The sequence below is a fragment of the Aquarana catesbeiana genome, linkage group LG12 (genome assembly GCF_042186555.1).
Source record: "Aquarana catesbeiana isolate 2022-GZ linkage group LG12, ASM4218655v1, whole genome shotgun sequence".
Lineage (NCBI taxonomy): Eukaryota > Metazoa > Chordata > Amphibia > Anura > Ranidae > Aquarana > Aquarana catesbeiana.
The window spans coordinates 184,575,413-184,593,114 of record NC_133335.1 but is presented as its reverse complement, the minus strand read 5'-3'; the positions used below and the strand labels follow the sequence as shown (position 1 = coordinate 184,593,114).

Here is a 17,702-nt window from a genome sequence, read left to right as displayed (position 1 = left end):
ATCTTTTTGCTATTGATGTATTTGAAGAATTTTTGGGGGTTTGTCCTATCTTTTGCAGTCTGTCGTACATTTTGAATTTTTGCATCCTTGATTTTCTTTTTACATATTCCGTTATATTCTTTGTAACATTTAAACGATGATTGCGTTCCTTCATTTTTAATAATTTTTAAAAGCTCTTTTGTTATTATTTATAGCTTTTTTAACTTTGACCGTGAGCTACATTTATTTTTAACCTTTTAAACTTATTGCCCATGGGAATATACTTTGCAGTGAGTTCACATACAGTCTTTTTGAAAAATCCCCATTTCTGTTCTGTGTTCATCGATGCCAATATTCCCTCCCAGTCTAAGTCTTGGAGAGCAGCCCTCATCCTTGGAAAATTTGCTCTCTTAAAGTCGTGTTTTTATATTTCCCGTATGTTTGTTGCTTACAGCTAACATTAAATGAAATCATGATATGATCATTGCTACCCAGATGTTCCTTTATATGAATATGGTTTGAGATTACCAGGTTCAGCAGAGCGTCGTTCCTAGTTGGGGCCTCAAACTGCACCATAAAATTGTCCTGTAATAGGTTTATAAATGTTTGCCCTTTAACTGTCCCAGCAGTGCCATTACTGCAGTCAAATTCTGGGTAGTTAAAATCCCCTATTACTATCACCGTCCCAGCCCTTTGCAGCCCTTTCCATCTGTGCAAGGAGCTGAGTCTCCACCTCCTCATTAACTTTAGGTGGCCTATAACAAACTCCAATGATTAACTTTGAACTATGCACATCTATATGCAGTTCCACCCATAATGCTTCAGCCACATCATACTCTACATCAACTAGGTCCTTTCCGCATGCTGTACAGTAGATACACTCCATACAGAAGCTCTTGTGTCGTAAAAATGTGTTCTATTTCCTTAGATTTATGATCAAGCAAAATTTGACAGAAGATTCCTGAACAAATACTCAGCAGAGCTGTTCTGATGGAACCAGGATGATCACATCCTGGTCCGCCAGATCTCATATACTGCCCAACAGCCCTTCTGCCCTCTGACGGTCCCTGGGTAGGTGGGTCAAAATAGAATGTTGAGGGAGAGAGAGGAGAGAAGTTCTAACTGATAACCCCCTCTTAGTAGTTGTAGGATGTAAGGACTCTCGGAAATAATCTCCCATTGTCACTTGGACTCTGGGGGCTTTAGGGCTTGGAAAAGAGGAGACCGCCCTTCTGCCTATTTTTCCGTTCCCCCATCTCTTGTTTGTGTCCTTTTTGGTCTTAAACTGGCCCAGACTAGTGGGCCCACGAAAAAACATTTTGTCTTTGTCTCTTTTTGCCTTAACTGGGAATTTCTTCCCTTTTTCTGCAGAGCGCGAAAGTACCTGGTCTAGGCCGGGGCCAAAAAGTAGGAAGCCCTTAAAGGGCAGCCTACAATGATGGCATCTGGACATGTGGTCTCCCTCCCATGACTTGACCCAAATAACCCTTCTCGCTAAGTTGAGAAGGGCCACTGACTTAGCCGTGGTCCTGGCGGTTTCAACTGCGGTATCTGCCAGATACGCCACTGCCTTACTAATAATTTCCAGGGAGTTAATGACCTCTTTGGACCTAGTCCCCCTTGCGACATGGTCAGACAATCTAGTTAACCAAGAGTCAACATTTCTCGCTACACAAGCAGAGGCTAATGCTGGGGCCATGACCGCAGCATTTGCATCCCAGGCCCAACGCAGCATCATCTCAGACCTGCGGACCGTCTGGTCTTTAATGTTGCCTGAGTCTTCGAAAGACAGATCACACCTTTTTGCTACCTGCGACAGGGCAGCATCCAGCTTGGGGGTTTTGAAGAATTTCTCTTCTTACTCCTCCCCAAATGGATATCTTCGTTTCTAGGTGTTAAGTTTTAAGACCTTTCTTTTTTCGTTTCCCTTAAAATGCCCTCCTTAAGGGTTTGGTGGACTGGGAGGACTTTGGACTGTGATCTGACAACCCCCTTGTACATTTTATCTCTGGCTGAAACTTGTGCTGGAGTTTCTGGAATGTCCACAGAGGCATAAATTGCCCAGAGATGAGGTGCATATTTTTGGTATTGTGATTTATATACCCAAATTTTTTGGGGTACTAGTTAAATACACAAAGGCTTGGCCCAATCATGCATTATTTATTTTTCCCTAGATCTCATTGGGGGGCATAGCTACTACGGGGAGGTTGCCTGTCCGTTGCGGCTTGGGTGGACCAGTGTGGAAAAGGGGGGGCCAATCATCCACCTCAGTTGCCGTTTGGACACTGGGGTGATGTTTTTCCTGGCATAATGGTCCCCGCGATCCCGGCAGTGGGACTCTAATTTTGATGTGTTTGGGTATGTGTTCCCCTTATGTGATCACTATGTCGCTTACTGTGTGACACAATAGCAGCTGTATAATATTGTTTATCCCTTTCATGACTAAGCCAATTTTTGAAATTTGGTGTTTACAAGTTAAAATCCGTATTTTTTGCTAGAAAATTACTTAGAACCCCCAAACATTATATACTTATACTATATACACTTTCATGAATTTTAAAAAATCCAAACAGTAAAGTTACCCCAATGTTTTTGTATAATGTGAAAGATGATGTTACGCCGAGTAAATAGATACCAGACATGTCATGCTTTAGAATTGCACGCACTCATGGAATGGCGACAAACTACGGTACCTAAGAATTTCCATAGGCGACACTTTACATTTTTTTTACGGTTACCAGGTTAGAGTTATAGAGGAGGTCTAGTGCTAGAATTATTACTCTCGCTCCGACGATCGCAGCGATATCTCACATGTGTGATTTAAACACCATTTACATTTGCGGGCGCGACTTCCGTATGCGTTTTCTTTGAGCTCGCGGGGACGGGGGCGCTTTAAAACATTTTTTTTTCTTATTTATTTAATTTATTTTTATATTTTTAAATTGTGTTTAAAAAAATTTTTTTTTTATTGCTGTCACAAGGAATGTAAACATCCCTTGTGACAGTAATAGGTGGTGACAGGTACTCTTTAAGGAGGGATCGGGGGTCTAAAAGACCTCCGATCCCTCCTTTGCACTTCAAAGTATTCAGATCGCCGAAAACGGCGATTCTGAATACTGTGTATCTTTTTAAAACCGGCGCCATTGGCAGACGAGTAAAACGGGAAGTGACGTTGCTTCCGTGTTTACGATTAGGAGGCTGGAACGAAGCCACCCACGGCTTCGTTCCAGCCCGCCCCCAGCTGCCGAAGGCAGCAGATTGGTCACCGGGCCTCCCGATCGAACGGGAGGCCCGGTAAGAGCCGCGAGAGGCGGCGGGGGGGGGGGGACGTCCCCTCCCGCTCCTCCGGTATAACAGCCGAGCGGCTTTTAGCCGCATCAGTTGTTATACTCGGATAGCCGAACCCTGGCTCTAAACAACGGTACTGGGATGATGCCTGCAGCTGCGGGCATCATCCCGGTGAACCCCAGATCACATCTGCGTACGCTCGGCGGGAAGGGGTTAAATAGAATAACTGATATACTCTCTTGTTTTTTCTAATTTGTTGTTAATATACAGTGTGATTCTTCTCCACAAACTGTCTCTGATGAAGGGACGCCTTATCAAGTCCCGAAACGCGTAGGTCTGTGCTCAAGTTTTTGCAAGTATCATCGCCATCTCAGATCATTGTTTTTAATGGTGTAACACTTTGTACAATTTTCCTGGCTTCTACATTTATTGTTGGTTTTTGTATACTTTTGCTTATATCAATAAACTTGGTTTTATTAAATATTAGCGTTGCCGTTAAAATCCCATTGACCTTTGGGGGTATTCTTATTTCCTTATCTCAGGGATGTGGCAACCTTTATGGTCTAGCTGGATGGTTTCCTCTTTCTTCAAACTGCCCAGAGAAGCCCTTCCATATCTTCTAGCACAAAAAGATGTCTGCCTGGCCTGGAATCAGCAACTGTCCTGACTGGCTAACTCCAAATTTTCCCCCTCCTCTAGGGAACTTTGGTTGAATCCTCCTGTTCCTCTAAACCTGAATTCAGAGAAGAGGGGGGAGGGGTTCTCTCGGGTTCAACACAAGCTCAGGGTGGACATACCCTCCTGGGAAGTAGATCCTTACCTTGAAGAGAGGGTGTGCATCCTGCTTAGACATTAAAACTGTCTTAAAGGACTGGAGAGTGGCCAACATCTGACTGTACCGACAGGAAGTCTTTTATGATGGCCAAGGTTTCCTTCCCTGATAGCTTGTAACTTAATTGTCTAGTATGTTCTAGCGGTAACTTATCATTACAGTAGCCACACCGTTTAGACCAGGAGGGAGGGGTTTTGATTTTGGTAGCCTATGGGTGCTCAACTGGGTTCTGGGAAAATAAAAGATAAAACAGTGCCCCCAAAGTTAACAACTATCTTTTCCCTTACCCCTTCCCCCCCTGATTTGTCTGCATGGGTGCGAGGCAGTCCTCCACCCCTCCCTTACCACCTGTGAGCAGAGTCAGACTCACCACCCGTGGTCTCCTCCTGAGCTGCACCCACCGCTGGTTCCTCCTCTCTTTGCATTCCCATGAGACTCTACTCCTCCGGTCCTGACACCGCTTGCTGAAAGCTGGGATGTGAGAGGGGAGATTTGTGGACCCTCCACACTATGCACCTCTGGGGCTTTATAGCCCCTGTGTCCCGCATGGCGGCCGCTGACGATGGCTGACACCATCTTGCCAGAGTCCTGCCCACCAACTGTGACATCGGGTCAAACGAGATTGAGGCCTGGAGCGCTCAGCATCCGCACATGCATGGAAAAGTTCTGCGGCGCAAACTGGGAAGTTTGCTGGGCCCTGGCCATGGGTCATGCAGCTTCAGCCGCCGGCCTCTTCACCTCCAGTGCCCCACAGCCTGGATTGAAGACAGGAGGGAGAAATCTCGGTCCACTGGAGTGCCAAGAACACTTCCCCTGTACCCGGAAAACTTCACTCAGGGAGTACCCCTGAGGGTAGAAGACCCCTGAAATGGGACAATGCCCTGCTGGACCTGCAGCCCTCCCTGGCCTTGATGTCCAGCAGCCAGGGGAGAGACCTTCCACCGCCGGCTTCAGGTCAGAATAAAAACAAACTTTTCACTGTGCAAGGGAAACACAGTCAAGAACTGAGGTTGAGTTGAGTTGAGTTGCATCTTGATATAGCGCGGTCATTTACCCCGTAGGGTCCGGCCGCGCTTACAAACACATACTAGGGCCAATTTGTAGACAGGATCAGATTAACCTACCAGCATGTCTTTTGGAGTGTGGGAAGAAACCGGAGGTCGGGATATGAACCAACGACCCTATTGCTGCTAGGTGAAAGTACTAACCACTACACCACTGTGCTGCCCAAGGTGCAGGGGATAGAAAGGGTGAAGTTTTTAGCAGATACAAACATAGCATATTTGACAAAATTTTTGTCGCTTGCCAACCACATCCTCTTAAGATACATTAGGCAGTGGATGGCGGTGTTTACATGCTGGGGCTGCGAAGCTTTGCGCTTGTGGTATATGGACCTGGCCAGCTGGAAGCAGTGCTGTAGGTCCATATGCTGTGCAGCCCTCAATTTCCACTCATCTGCTTGCATTAGGCAAGTGGAAATAAGCTGAGGGCAAGTGTGGAGCCCCATCGGAGGGGGTGGGGCAGGCCCTGCAGTTTGGTCCCCCCCCCCACACACACACACACTTTCCCGTGCTCTTCCTTCTCTTCATAGGTGTTAAGGAAAAAACCCTAAGGTTGCTGCTTGTGTGGGTGGGGTGTGTACTGCTCCGACCACATGGGATGAACAGGAGAGGAGGACAGCAAGGATCGGAGCCGTATACATCCCACCCACACAAGCAATAGCAGCAGTGTTAAGATTGTGATCAGATCTAGAGGCTGCTGCCGCTAAAGGCCCCCCCCCCCACCAATTAAGCTGCACCCCCCCAAAAGCCCTCCACCACTCCTAACGCTGTGCCGGCAGTCTCCCAACTCTGCACGGTACACATAGCTTGAGCACAGTCGCACAGCTACGATGCGCACAGTGTATAGCTGGCTACTGCAACTGAGCTGCTTTTCCGACCATGGAATTCCACAGATCAGAACTAAATACTGTAGCCAGCTATACAATGTGCACATGGTGGCTACTGTATGTGTAAGGGAATCAGATTTCAGCTCCAGTGTGCGGTGTGGGGATCAGGAGATCTTAGTGCCTCTGCATGGATGGGAGACAGAGCTCTGCCTAGTGCACGGTCAGTAGTGACCCCTGTATTGTGCCCTCCTGCCCACTCTATATTGTGCCCTGCTGCCCCCCCCCCATACTGTGCCCTCCTACCCCATGGTACTGTGGCCCCCTGCCAACCCTGTACCCTCCTGCCCACCCTATACTGTGCCCTCCTACCTACCCTGCACCCTCCTACCCGCCCCATCCTGTGCGCTCCTGCTCTACCTGTACTGTGCCCTCCTGCTCAACCTGTACTGTGCAATCCTACCCGCCCCACACTGTGCCCTCCTACTGGCCCTGTACTGTGCCCTCCTACTGGCCCTGTACTGTGCCCTCCTACTGGCCCTGTACTGTGCCCTCCTACTGGCCCTGTACTGTGCCCTCCTACCCTCCCCACCTTGTGCTCTCCTGCTCAATTTGTACTGTGCAATCCTACCTTGCCCACCTTGTGCTCTCCTGCTCAACTTGTACTGTGCAATCCTACCTGCCCCACACTGTGCCCTCCTACCCGCCTCGCACTGTGCCCTCCTGCCCAACCTGTACTGTGTAATCCTACCCACCCCACATTGTGCCCTCCTACCCACCCTGTACTGTGCCCTCCTACCCACCACCCCCCATACTATGACCCCCTGCCAACCCTGTACCCTTCTGCCCACCCTGTACTGTGCCCTCCTACCCGCCCCATCCTGTACCCTCCTGCTCAACCTGTACTGTGCAATCCTACCTGCCCCACACTGTGCACTCCTACCCACCCTGTACTGTGCCTTCCTACTGGCCCTGTACTGTGCCCTCCTACCCGCCCTGAACCCTCCTACCTGCCCCACCCTGTGCAATCCTACCTGTCTCGCACTGTGCCCTCCTACTCGCCTCGCACTGTGCCCTCCTGCCCAACCTGTACTGTGCCCTCCTGCCCAACTTGTACTGTGCCCTCCTGCCCAACCTGTACTGTGCAATCCTACCTGCCCCACACTGTGCCCTCCTAACCGCCTCATGCTGTGCCCTCTTGCTCAATCTGTACTGTGACCTGCCCAACCTGTACTGTGCCCTCCTGTACTGTGCCCTCCTGCCCAACCTGTACTGTGCCCTCCTGCCCAACCTGTACTGTGCCCTCCTGCCCAACCTGTTGGGTCATTTTAATCCTACCACGGACGAATGAGAATACTTTTCTGATGAACCCAAGAACTGAAGAGTCTTTAGTCTCAGCCTCTGAACCTTTTTCATTAGGCTCAGTCTCCTCAAAATCCTCCTCGAAAGGCTGAGATTCCAGTTCATCAATCTGTTGCTGCAACCATAGCCATTGCTGCCGTTGCTGCCGTTCCCATTGCTGTGAACACAAAAACAGAAACATAAATCAATTCCTGTATAAACAAAACAGACAGCTGGTAAAAGAAATAAAAGTAAAGTCACATATACTATAGATGCCAATACTTACCAAGCAGCAGAAGCCTAACGTACATAAGATCAGGATGACCAGTGCCAAAGAAGCCGCTACAGAAAACCAATATACCTGGTGTTTTGAATACTTAGGGATGAATTTTCCTACTTCCTCGGTTAACTTTTCTACCATAACTGAAAAAAATAAAAACAAATAGAAAGTTTAAATGAAATGGTTTCTAAAAATTATTACTCATAACTGAGCCATTTTTAGAAATATATATGAAAGACAGAAATACAGGGCATTGCATTTAAGACATTTTTCATCTTTTTCTACCCTTTTTCTTTTAAATAAGACATGTTTTGTGCATTAAATTGATTTTGAGCCTTCGTGAGCCGTACAGTGATTAATAACTATCTTGTAGAGAAATAGGGGAGCCTTATAAATAAGAAATGACTGAACATCCACATGTGTAACAGTGATGTGTGAAATCATAGCCTAACAAGGAAGCCCGTTACTGTTACCCAAGTGACAGGGATTAAAGCAACACTGTTTCAAAAAGGTTTCTGGCAAAGGAGATATACCTGCAAAAGAAGATTGTAAATACTTACCATTCCTGCTGCCAAACCTTGCCAATCAGAAAAGTTGTCACCTGAACTCTTCTGGAAAACCAATACTTCGGGTAGAGTTGATCGCCTGTGTCCCCTCAAGCTGTGCTCACTCCTTCCTGTTTCTGACACCCACCACATTATAGGATACAGTGGTGACTTGAAGGTGGGTGGAAGAAACCATTGAGAACTTCAGAGGACACAGGAGATCAACATTCCCAGAAGCAGGGCTTTTTTTCAGGGGGAACTTGGTGGAACTCAGTTCCACCACCTCTGGCTAAGACCCTTTGGTGTCTGCTCACCACAATCACTTGTAAACACAGAAGTCTGGTTTCTGTGTTTACAAGTGACAGCTCTGCACTCTGTGTGTAACCCCCATGAACTCTGCACTCTGTATGTAATGCAATCCTGATATTTAATGCCCCTTTAAGACCCTTCTACTGTTTGTGAAATATGACCACACCCACTATTTGAAGTGATTTAGAGGGTATGTGTGGGGGGAAGGGTTTTGGGGGGGGGGGGGTCATGGTTGAGTTCCAGCACCTATTGTTTGAGAAAAAAGCCCTGCCCAGAAGTACCAGTTTCTCACCAGGTAAGGCGTTACAATGTTTTTATACAGTTACATCTACTTTGCCAGATTCATTTTTGCAACAAGGTCACTTTAAAGAGAATTTAAGAGAAGGCAAAATGTATTTTGAGAAAACAAGTCTAAAGGGAAATGAGAGTTATACATACTGTAAATCTATAGCAATATAAAGTGTATAAACAGATACATTTACACTTACCATTAACAATTTCTGCTGTAACTGCTATCTGCTCTGGAAAAGGTTCTTCTGTAAAAAAAAAAAAAGGATTAGAATATCACAACATGTAAAGTGCATTAACCATAGAGAAAACAGTTCACTTAAAGTAGCTGTAAAGGTAGAAGATTTTTTAATCTTAATGGATTCTATGCATTAAGATAAAAAAACCTTCTGTGTGTAGTAGCCCGCCCTAATACTTACCTGAGCCCGATCTCTGTCCAGGGATGTGCAAAGTGCCTTGGTCGTCCAGGATTGGCTGAGACACAGCAGCGGCGCCATTGGCTCCCGCTGCTGTCAAGGTCAGTTAGCCAATCAGGGGAGAGAGGGGCGGGAGCCGAACTGCAGCTTCGTGTCTGAATGGACACAGGGAGCTGTGGCTTGACTCAGGTGCCCCCATAGCAAGCTGCTTGCTGTGGGGGCACTCAGAAGGAGGAAGGGGCCATGCGCACCGAAGAGGGATCCGAGAAGAGGAGGATCTGGGCTGCTCTGGGCAAAACCATTTCACAGCGCAGATAAGTATTACATGTTTATTTTTTTTTCACTTTAAAAATAAGAGACTTTAGTATCACTTTAAACCCCGTACACACGGGCCAAATGTCGGGCGGAATCGGTCAGTTCAGCCCGTGTGTACTGCAGCCAGTACAATGAAGGGGAATGACCATAAAAGCCCTGCTGACCTCCTCCCAATCAGTGGTCTCAGCCAATGGTTGAGAGGGCTGACCGCAGTGTTCTGACGACCGGGGGTGGGGGGGGCACCCCCCATCACAACACAATAGAACAGCAGGGGAGATCACTGTACTAGTGTGTTCTAGGCTTTAGGGACTCATTTTGAAAAGCACTGAGCAGAGAGAACTCCACAGGTCTTTGCCATCTATACTCTGCAGACTGATTGTTTTTTTTTTTTTTTTGTTTTTTTTTTTTTATACTGCTCTGCATTTCTCACACTGCATCCTGTCTATTCAAAAAAAAAAAAAAAAAGAGTAGATAGTGATATCGGCTCTTTTTTTTATTAATGAGCCCTTAAGATTGGTGCATTTCATCCTGTACAAATATACATAGTAAATAAGATATAGTTACACAAACCTGTAGCAGGCAGTAGATAGTCCTCAGACATGCCCGTTTCTGGTTCCTTCTCAACAGCAAAGAACTTCTTAATTTTGGAAAGAAATCTTGATTCTGTAAAAGAATGGAAAAAATATTAAATGGGTGAACTGCATTTAGTAGAAAGACAAGATTCAGTGACAATAACAATAATGACAATAACATCTGTCATATCCTTTCATCTGTATCAGCTAGCTATATTTGTTCTATTCCCACCACCCAGATTTAATAAGGGTTTGTAAACCTACGTTCTTAGATTCCTATTTTGACATTCAGGTGTGACTTACAAGGGCAATTGTAAATACCAAAACTTTTATTGTATTGAATAACCTACTATAGTAATCTATTACTAGGCAGACAGCTACATTTCTATATTGCTATGGGGAATATAACCTTGTACTAGAAGGATCATCCTCTATAGCTGGTTACATTTAATATTTATATGTATACGCTGGTCCAATAGGAATGTATACCGTTCATCTCTACAATACGTACATATTCCCCCATGTTTTATCCCTTTAAACACCCTGCAAGTACAGAATATCTGCTAATGTGCCAGAAATGCACTCTGCTCCTAATTTCCTGTTTTGGCTGACAACACACAGCATTCTGTGGACCAAAAGGAGACAGCCTTGCTTAACTGTCTTTTGCTGAACTACTGAATCCCTCCTATCCCCCTCATTTCCACAATTTTAGAGACTAATTGTTCTGTAGCCCAAGATAATAACTTGGAGATATCCTTAAGGTAACACAGAAAGCGTGCACAGGACATGTGCAAAGACCAGTTATAAGTGGGGGCAGTGGCCATTTGTTTGTACTGTTGGAAATCTGATGAGGGGGGTCACACTGGATACCTTTGCTGGCACTGTGATATATGCTGGGTGTCCAGTGCGCTCCTGTGCCCTTAAGGAGGGAGTGGGCTCCCTCCAGGCCCACCTGCCCTATGCCTATCCATAATATTGCATGTACTTCTACTATGGAGGCTCTCAACATTTAGAGTTAGGACTGCAGGTAACACTGGGGTGCCGGGAAGTGACTCTGCAACTTACGCATGCATTTGCAAATGTGTGCAAACTAAACCCCTGTTTTTAACGCATACTGTTAGACAGGATAATTTGGTTGGTTGCAGGCTGGTTGGTAAGTTGAGCTAGGGATTTTCTTTGGTTTAGTTTTACATGTGTCTCCCTTCCATGTGCTCCATGTTGCAAAGGCCAGTGGCCGTTTCCTTGTACAGGATACAGAACAGGTGAGAATTCCTGACATGACCACATTATGACAGACTTCGCCTGCCTGTTTGCCCTCTTCCAGCAATGACAGAAAAGTACTCTCCCTTGCTGCCCCATGTCATTCTGCTTGCTATGGCCACCAGAGTTCTCGGCTTTCCTATTCTACCATCGCTCGGCCATTTCTGATGGAACGTCTGGGCATGCCCGCAAAAGTTACATTATTCCCAACACCAGGATGCATTCCCTGCATCTTACACATGCCCAAATAATGCTGGAGTGTAGATTGCACAGCACATGCCCCACAAGCAGTGTACATTATTTAAAACAATGCCAGGTGAGAGAAAGGAAAGGGTTTTAAATTTAGCAAAAATTACCTGCAAAGTTTCTTCTGCTAAGAAAAACTCTAACCTGCTAGTTATGTTTTTATTTTTAACTTAGTGGCACGTTAAGATTATTTTCAAAATTGTTGATTTGTTTTTATAATGCTTTTATCCTGCATGTATATTTTGTACAGTCTACTTTTACCCCATATGCTGCATGTCTAACCTATACTATCTCTCTGGTAGCATTAATGAGCAGAGTCTCAATGTTATGTGCAATCAAAGGCATTTTAGAGAATGGGTTCAGTTCACAAAGCTAAAGCCCCAGAAATAAGGATCCTTATTTTAAAAAAGCGACAGGTAAGAGCCAATGAGATTTGAAAATAAAGTCAAATGGGCAAAAATAAAGATCCTTATCCTTATGTTATAGCTTTGTGAATTGAGGCAAATATAACATTACTTTAGCCTTACTCTTTTTCTGGAAGTCCTTCTCTTTAGATGGTTGGGGATAATCTTCTGATTTGTCTATAAAAGAAATAAGAGAAATACAAACATTAGAATGAGGCACAGAAAATTCAAACCTCTAGTAAAATATATATACAGTATATCTACATAAAAAATACAGTAAACATTGCCAATGATCATCATTAGGGGGTTAAATAAACGTGGCCATTAACATTAACTGGAGGGATCAAATAAACACAGCCAATGACCATTAGGCTAGGTTCACACCTGTGCACGGGCCACGGTTTGTGCAGGCACGAGAGCCCATTCATTTGAATGGCCCGCCGTGTCCCATGACACGCAGGAAAGAAGTCCCTACACTATTTTTTTTTAAATCGCACCCCGCACAGGAACCTCATTTCCCAGTAGAGTTGCAATTTCCAGTCTGGGCAGCGTGCCATTAGGATTATCGGGCAGACACCCACAGGTCCCTCATTTTTCTGTGTGGGTGGTTGCGGCTGCCAGTATTTGTGCGGGTCCCGCAGCGGCACCACCCGCACAGATGTGAACCTAGCCTTAATGAGGGTGAAAGTTAAGAAAAAACATTGACCGCAAATTTGTGGAAGGTTAAACAAATACAACCGCTGACCATCAATTGGGGGGGGAGGGGTTAAAAAAAACTTGGTCAGTGACAATCAATGGGGAAGTGGGGGGTTAAATAAGTACTGTCATTGACCACCGATGGAGGGGATTAAATAAATACCGCCAATGCCCATCAATGTGGGGGGTTAATTAAGTACTGTCATTGACCACCGATGGAGGGGATTAAATAAATACTGCCAATGCCCATCATTGAGGGGGGTTAAATAAACACTGCAACTGACCAGTGATAAGGGGGAGGAGTTTAAAATTCATGGCCACCAACCGCCAGTGAGGGGGAGGGGGTAAAAAACACACAACTAATCACCAATGGGGGGGGTGGAATGTTAATTAACACTGTAACCAAGTACCAATGTTAGGGTTTACTATAAACGTCCACTGACAACACTGGGGGGTTATTATTGTGTTCACGGAAACATTGCTGGGGGTTTTGCCACTGACACTAATAATGGTGCTTATTGTTCTCCAACTCTCTCTTCAGTCTACACTATGGCACATATAGATATACACACACAAGCAGTAATACAATTTTATATATGACAATTTAATGCTTACCATATAATGATCCATTTTCCTTGTCTTCAGTAGTAGACATCGTCTCCTCAGTGACTTCCTTAGCCATAGGCGGGATGCCACTGGGTAAATCTCCCGCTTCAGCAGCAGGCATCCTATTTGCCAGTTTACGTGGAACTGTAAGAAAAAAAAACACAAAAAACACTGTGAGTATACCTAATAACAAAGGTAAAGTATAACTAAAGGCAATTTTTTTGTAGTTTTGGAAAGAATGGGGAGGGATTAGTACACCTGCCAGGATTGTACAGTTTTCTGTGCCCCCGTTGGGGAGATTCACCTTCTCCATTTGCCCTATTTACCATTGTCACTGAAAAAAAATCCAAATTTTGGATTGTCCCCAGACTGGTAATAGAGGGGAAATCTTCCAATGGGGGACGCTAGTGTTGGTAAAAACCAGGAATTCCCTCACTTTGGAGGGATTTCCTCTCATTTCCTGTTGTGGCTATAGGTGAGGAAGTTAGTGGGAATCTTCCCAATGGAACACTGATGGCAAAGAAACCTGACACTACAGCAACATGCATCTTTTCACACAGGAAGGAGCATAAACGTAGGTAAAAGAAACAGAATGTGCATAAATTTAAGGGAAAAAACGTTTGCATACAAAATATAGAAAAAGAAATGATGCCAAAAAAAAACAACGCAAATGCACTACACACTTACATATTGCAGTGTAAATGAGCCCTGAGAACTGTTTTATCTGCCAACTGATTTGTATCTGTGTCCATTTAGTTCTAAGGTTTATTAAAGCGGAGTTCCACTCAAAAATGGAACTTCCGCTTTTCCGGTTCCTCCCCCCTCCGGTACCACATTTGGCATCTTTCAGGGGTGAGCATATACCTGTCTAATACAGGTATTTTGCTCCCACTTCCGGGCATAGATACCCGAGTCACCCGCGGGTATCTACGCCACTACCCCCCCCCCCCCCGCTGTATTCTGGGAGACACACGGGTCCCCGAAAACAGCAGGGACCAGTGGGATAGCGCAGCACGAGTCGCACAAGCGCAATAGGGAACCAGGACGTTCCAGATTCCCTTACCGAGGATGGCGGCAGCAGCACGACATCGCGGGCGCCCTGGACAGGCAAGTGTCCATATTTTAAAAGTCAGCAGCTGCTGACTTTTAAAAAAAATTTTAAAAAATGGCGGAAAACTCCGCTTTAAGCTGCAACTCACAACAAAGTCCTTTCTGGTAGGGGAGGGGACTTTTCCCATCTGAAGTGCAGTAACCCCTAGTCTGAGCTCTGTTGTACAGGAGATCACCGGAGGCTGATACCAAGTCAATATCAAGTACAAAAAAAACCAAACCCACACATTTAGGCTGGCTACACACCTATGTATTTTGGTAATGAGTGTGTTACTGCAATACACATTAACGCACCATATAACTGTGCCCGAGAGGGCATTGCAGGTGAGTGTGATCAGGTAAGTGATCACCAATGCTAACAAAGAGAGGAGTTTAAGTTCACTGCCCCTAACCACCCACTAATGAAAGGGGTAAAATAAACACTGCCAATTATGACCAATGAGGGAGGGGGGTTATATAAACAGTCACTGACCATCAATTGGGTGGGGTGGTAAATAAAACCAATAGAGGGTGGGGTTTGCAATTTATGGTCACTGACCACCAGTGAGGGGGTTTAAAAAAAAAAACACTGTCTGCGACCATCAATGGGGAAGGGGGGCTAAATAAATACTGTAGCTGACCACCGAAGACATCTGGCGCATTTCGGTATCCCCTCTTCCTCAGAGGGGATACCCCTTGAAACGCATGAGATCTCTTTGGACTCTCATTCCACCCCAGTTAACTGGCCAGCGGATCCTGCTGGATGACGCACTTGATTGACTTTTTATTGCTTGAACACAATAGTCCTTTGTGAGTATATCATTGTATTTTTAATAAATGACTGTGTTACAAAGATAATGCCCAAGACTGGTGCGCCCTCTGTCTTTGTTCTTTTGTAGACACAATAAACATTGCCAGAGAGCAGGGTTTGAGGCTCGGTTCACACCTAAACCGGCCGCAGATCGCACAGCAATGCTCAGGGACAAATCAGAGCAGAATCTTTGCCTGAATTCGGCCCTAAATCGGAGCCAAAGATGCTCAGCGTTTCTGTGCAGTGCGCTCCACAGCCGCCCCAGAGATATCTGAACCCAGGCAGCACAATGTCTTGGGCCAGCCCTGTGTAGCAGAATACATATTGGCCTAAATTGATGAAGAAATTTGATTTTTTTTTTTTACATTTTTTTATATAGGCGTGTTTTATAGCAGAAAGTAAAAAATATTGCATTTTTTATCAAAATTGTCAGTCTTTTTTTGTTTAAAGCTCAAAATAAAAAAAGTGCAGAGGTGATCAAAGACCACCAAAAGACATTTATTTGTGGGGGAAAAAAAGGACGTCAATTTTATTTATGTACAGTTTCGCACCAACCGCGTAATTGTCAGTTAAAGTAACGCAGTGCTGCAAAAAAATGGATTGGTCAGGAAGAGGGGGGGGGAATAAACCTTCCGGAGCTGAAGTGTTTAACTACTTGCGGACCAGCCGGCAGTTTTACTGCAGCAGAATGATACAGCTGGGCGAAACCACGTTATGTTTCGTTGCTTCGCCTTGTGGCCACTAGGGGTGCACGCGCGCCCGCTGTTTGCCCCCGGAGCCGATGCGAGCGCCCGGTGGGTACGATGACTGCCGGGCTCCCGCGATCGCTCGTGACACACCGACAACCGGGATCTGTGTATGCAAACACGCAGATCCCGGTTCTCTGAGGGGAGAAGAGACTGATCGTGTTTTCATACAAAGTATGAACAACGACCTGTCATCTTTCCTAGACAGTCCCATCAGCCCTTCAGTTAGAACACAGAGAGGGAACACACTTAACCCCTTGATCGCCCCCTAGTGTTAACCCCTTTCCTGCCAGTTACATTTTTTTTTTTTTTTGCAATCAGTGCATTTTTACAGCACTGATCGCTGTATAAATGCTAATGGTCCCAAAAATGTGTCAAAAGTGTCCGATGTGTCCGCCATAATGCCGCAGTGATAATAAGAAAAAAAAAAAATATTCGCAGATCCCCACCATTATTAGTAAAAAAAAAAAATAATAATAAAAATGCTACAAATGTATCCCTTATTTTGTAGACACTATAACTTTTGCACAAACCAATCAATATACGCTTATTGCGATTTTTATTACCAAAAATAAGTAGAAGAATACATATCGGCTTAAACTGGGAAAAAAGTTAGCTTTTTTTTTTTTTTTTTTTTTAAAAAAGGGGGATATTATAGCAAAAAGTACAAAATATATATATATTTTTTAATTGTTGCTCTTGTATTATTACACACCACTGACAGTCCCTGTTTTAACACTACATAATCCCTCCGTCCTCGTCCCGCCCATCCTGGAAACACAAGGCTAAGGGGGCGGAATCTTGCGTGAGATCGGAGCGATCGGTCAGCCAATCATATGCTGAACAGAATCAGCGGAAAAAAAATCAGCTGACCTATCGCTCCTATCCCACCTATATCACATGACCAGACTCCGCCCCTCAGTGTCCTGTATTTCCGGGTGTCGGACTGGCAAATTAATCTATAATATAATAAATGAATCGTACCTGGCCGCTGATGTGAAGACTGTACACACGCAGCTAAAAATAAAACAACTAGCGCAAACTTTGTGAAGAATCTCATTGTGAATACGGAGCTCACTAAAACACAACCGCTCTAATGCTCGTACACAATTGTACTGGATGAACGCGCCTGCACAGCTCCCTATCTAGCCTGGCGGCCTGCGTGACGTCACAGACACACAGGGATAACGCTGATTGGTTGAACCTCTCTGTTCTCTGCACGTGACTAACTGCCAACTGCAAATAAAAGTCATTCCTTTTACTCTGTGTGATGATGTTTAGTATGGAGCTGATCTGGAACCAGACTGTGCATATTAACCACTTGTTGTCCAGGTCAATTTTTGTAAAAATTAGCATTTTTTTTTTTTTGCTAGAAAATGTCTTAGAACCTCCAATCATCATATATTTTCTGAAAGCAGAAGACTTGAAGAATAAAATGGTGACTGCTGCATTTTTTTTTTTTATATGTCAGATGATATTTTGTGCAGCCGTTCATCAAAATCGTGATTTTCAAGGAAAAAAAAAAAAGCACTAGAATGAATTTAAAGAGGAGGGCCCATGAAAAAAAAAAAATTAAAAGTCAGCAGCTACAAATACTGCAGCTGCTGACTTTTAATTGGATACTTACCCGTCCCAGGGTCCAGCGATGGGGGGGATCAAAGCCCCGCTCGTCTCCCCCCTCCGTTCGGCAGCGCCGGCATTGCAACTGTGGGCGCCGGGCTGTGGCTTCACAGCCTGGCACCCACTGCGCATGCACGAGCAGCGCCGCGCACCGTGATTGGCTGCTCAGTCACC

The 17,702-nt window shown here is 45.2% G+C and overlaps 1 protein-coding gene across 1 annotated transcript; it reads right to left on the bottom strand.

Moving 5' to 3' along the window:
- Positions 1 to 6,871: 6,871 nt before the first annotated feature.
- LOC141114193 (uncharacterized) lies at positions 6,872 to 17,435 on the bottom strand. The gene is made up of 7 exons (XM_073607732.1): positions 16,893 to 17,435; positions 13,272 to 13,406; positions 12,084 to 12,137; positions 10,049 to 10,141; positions 8,948 to 8,995; positions 7,612 to 7,748; positions 6,872 to 7,503 (listed from the first exon to the last, which is right to left on the bottom strand). The coding sequence occupies exons 1-7, from the start codon at positions 16,966 to 16,968 to the stop codon at positions 7,168 to 7,170; spliced, it is 879 nt and encodes a 292-aa protein (XP_073463833.1). The 5' UTR covers positions 16,969 to 17,435; the 3' UTR covers positions 6,872 to 7,167.
- Between the last annotated feature and the right edge of the window lie 267 nt (positions 17,436 to 17,702).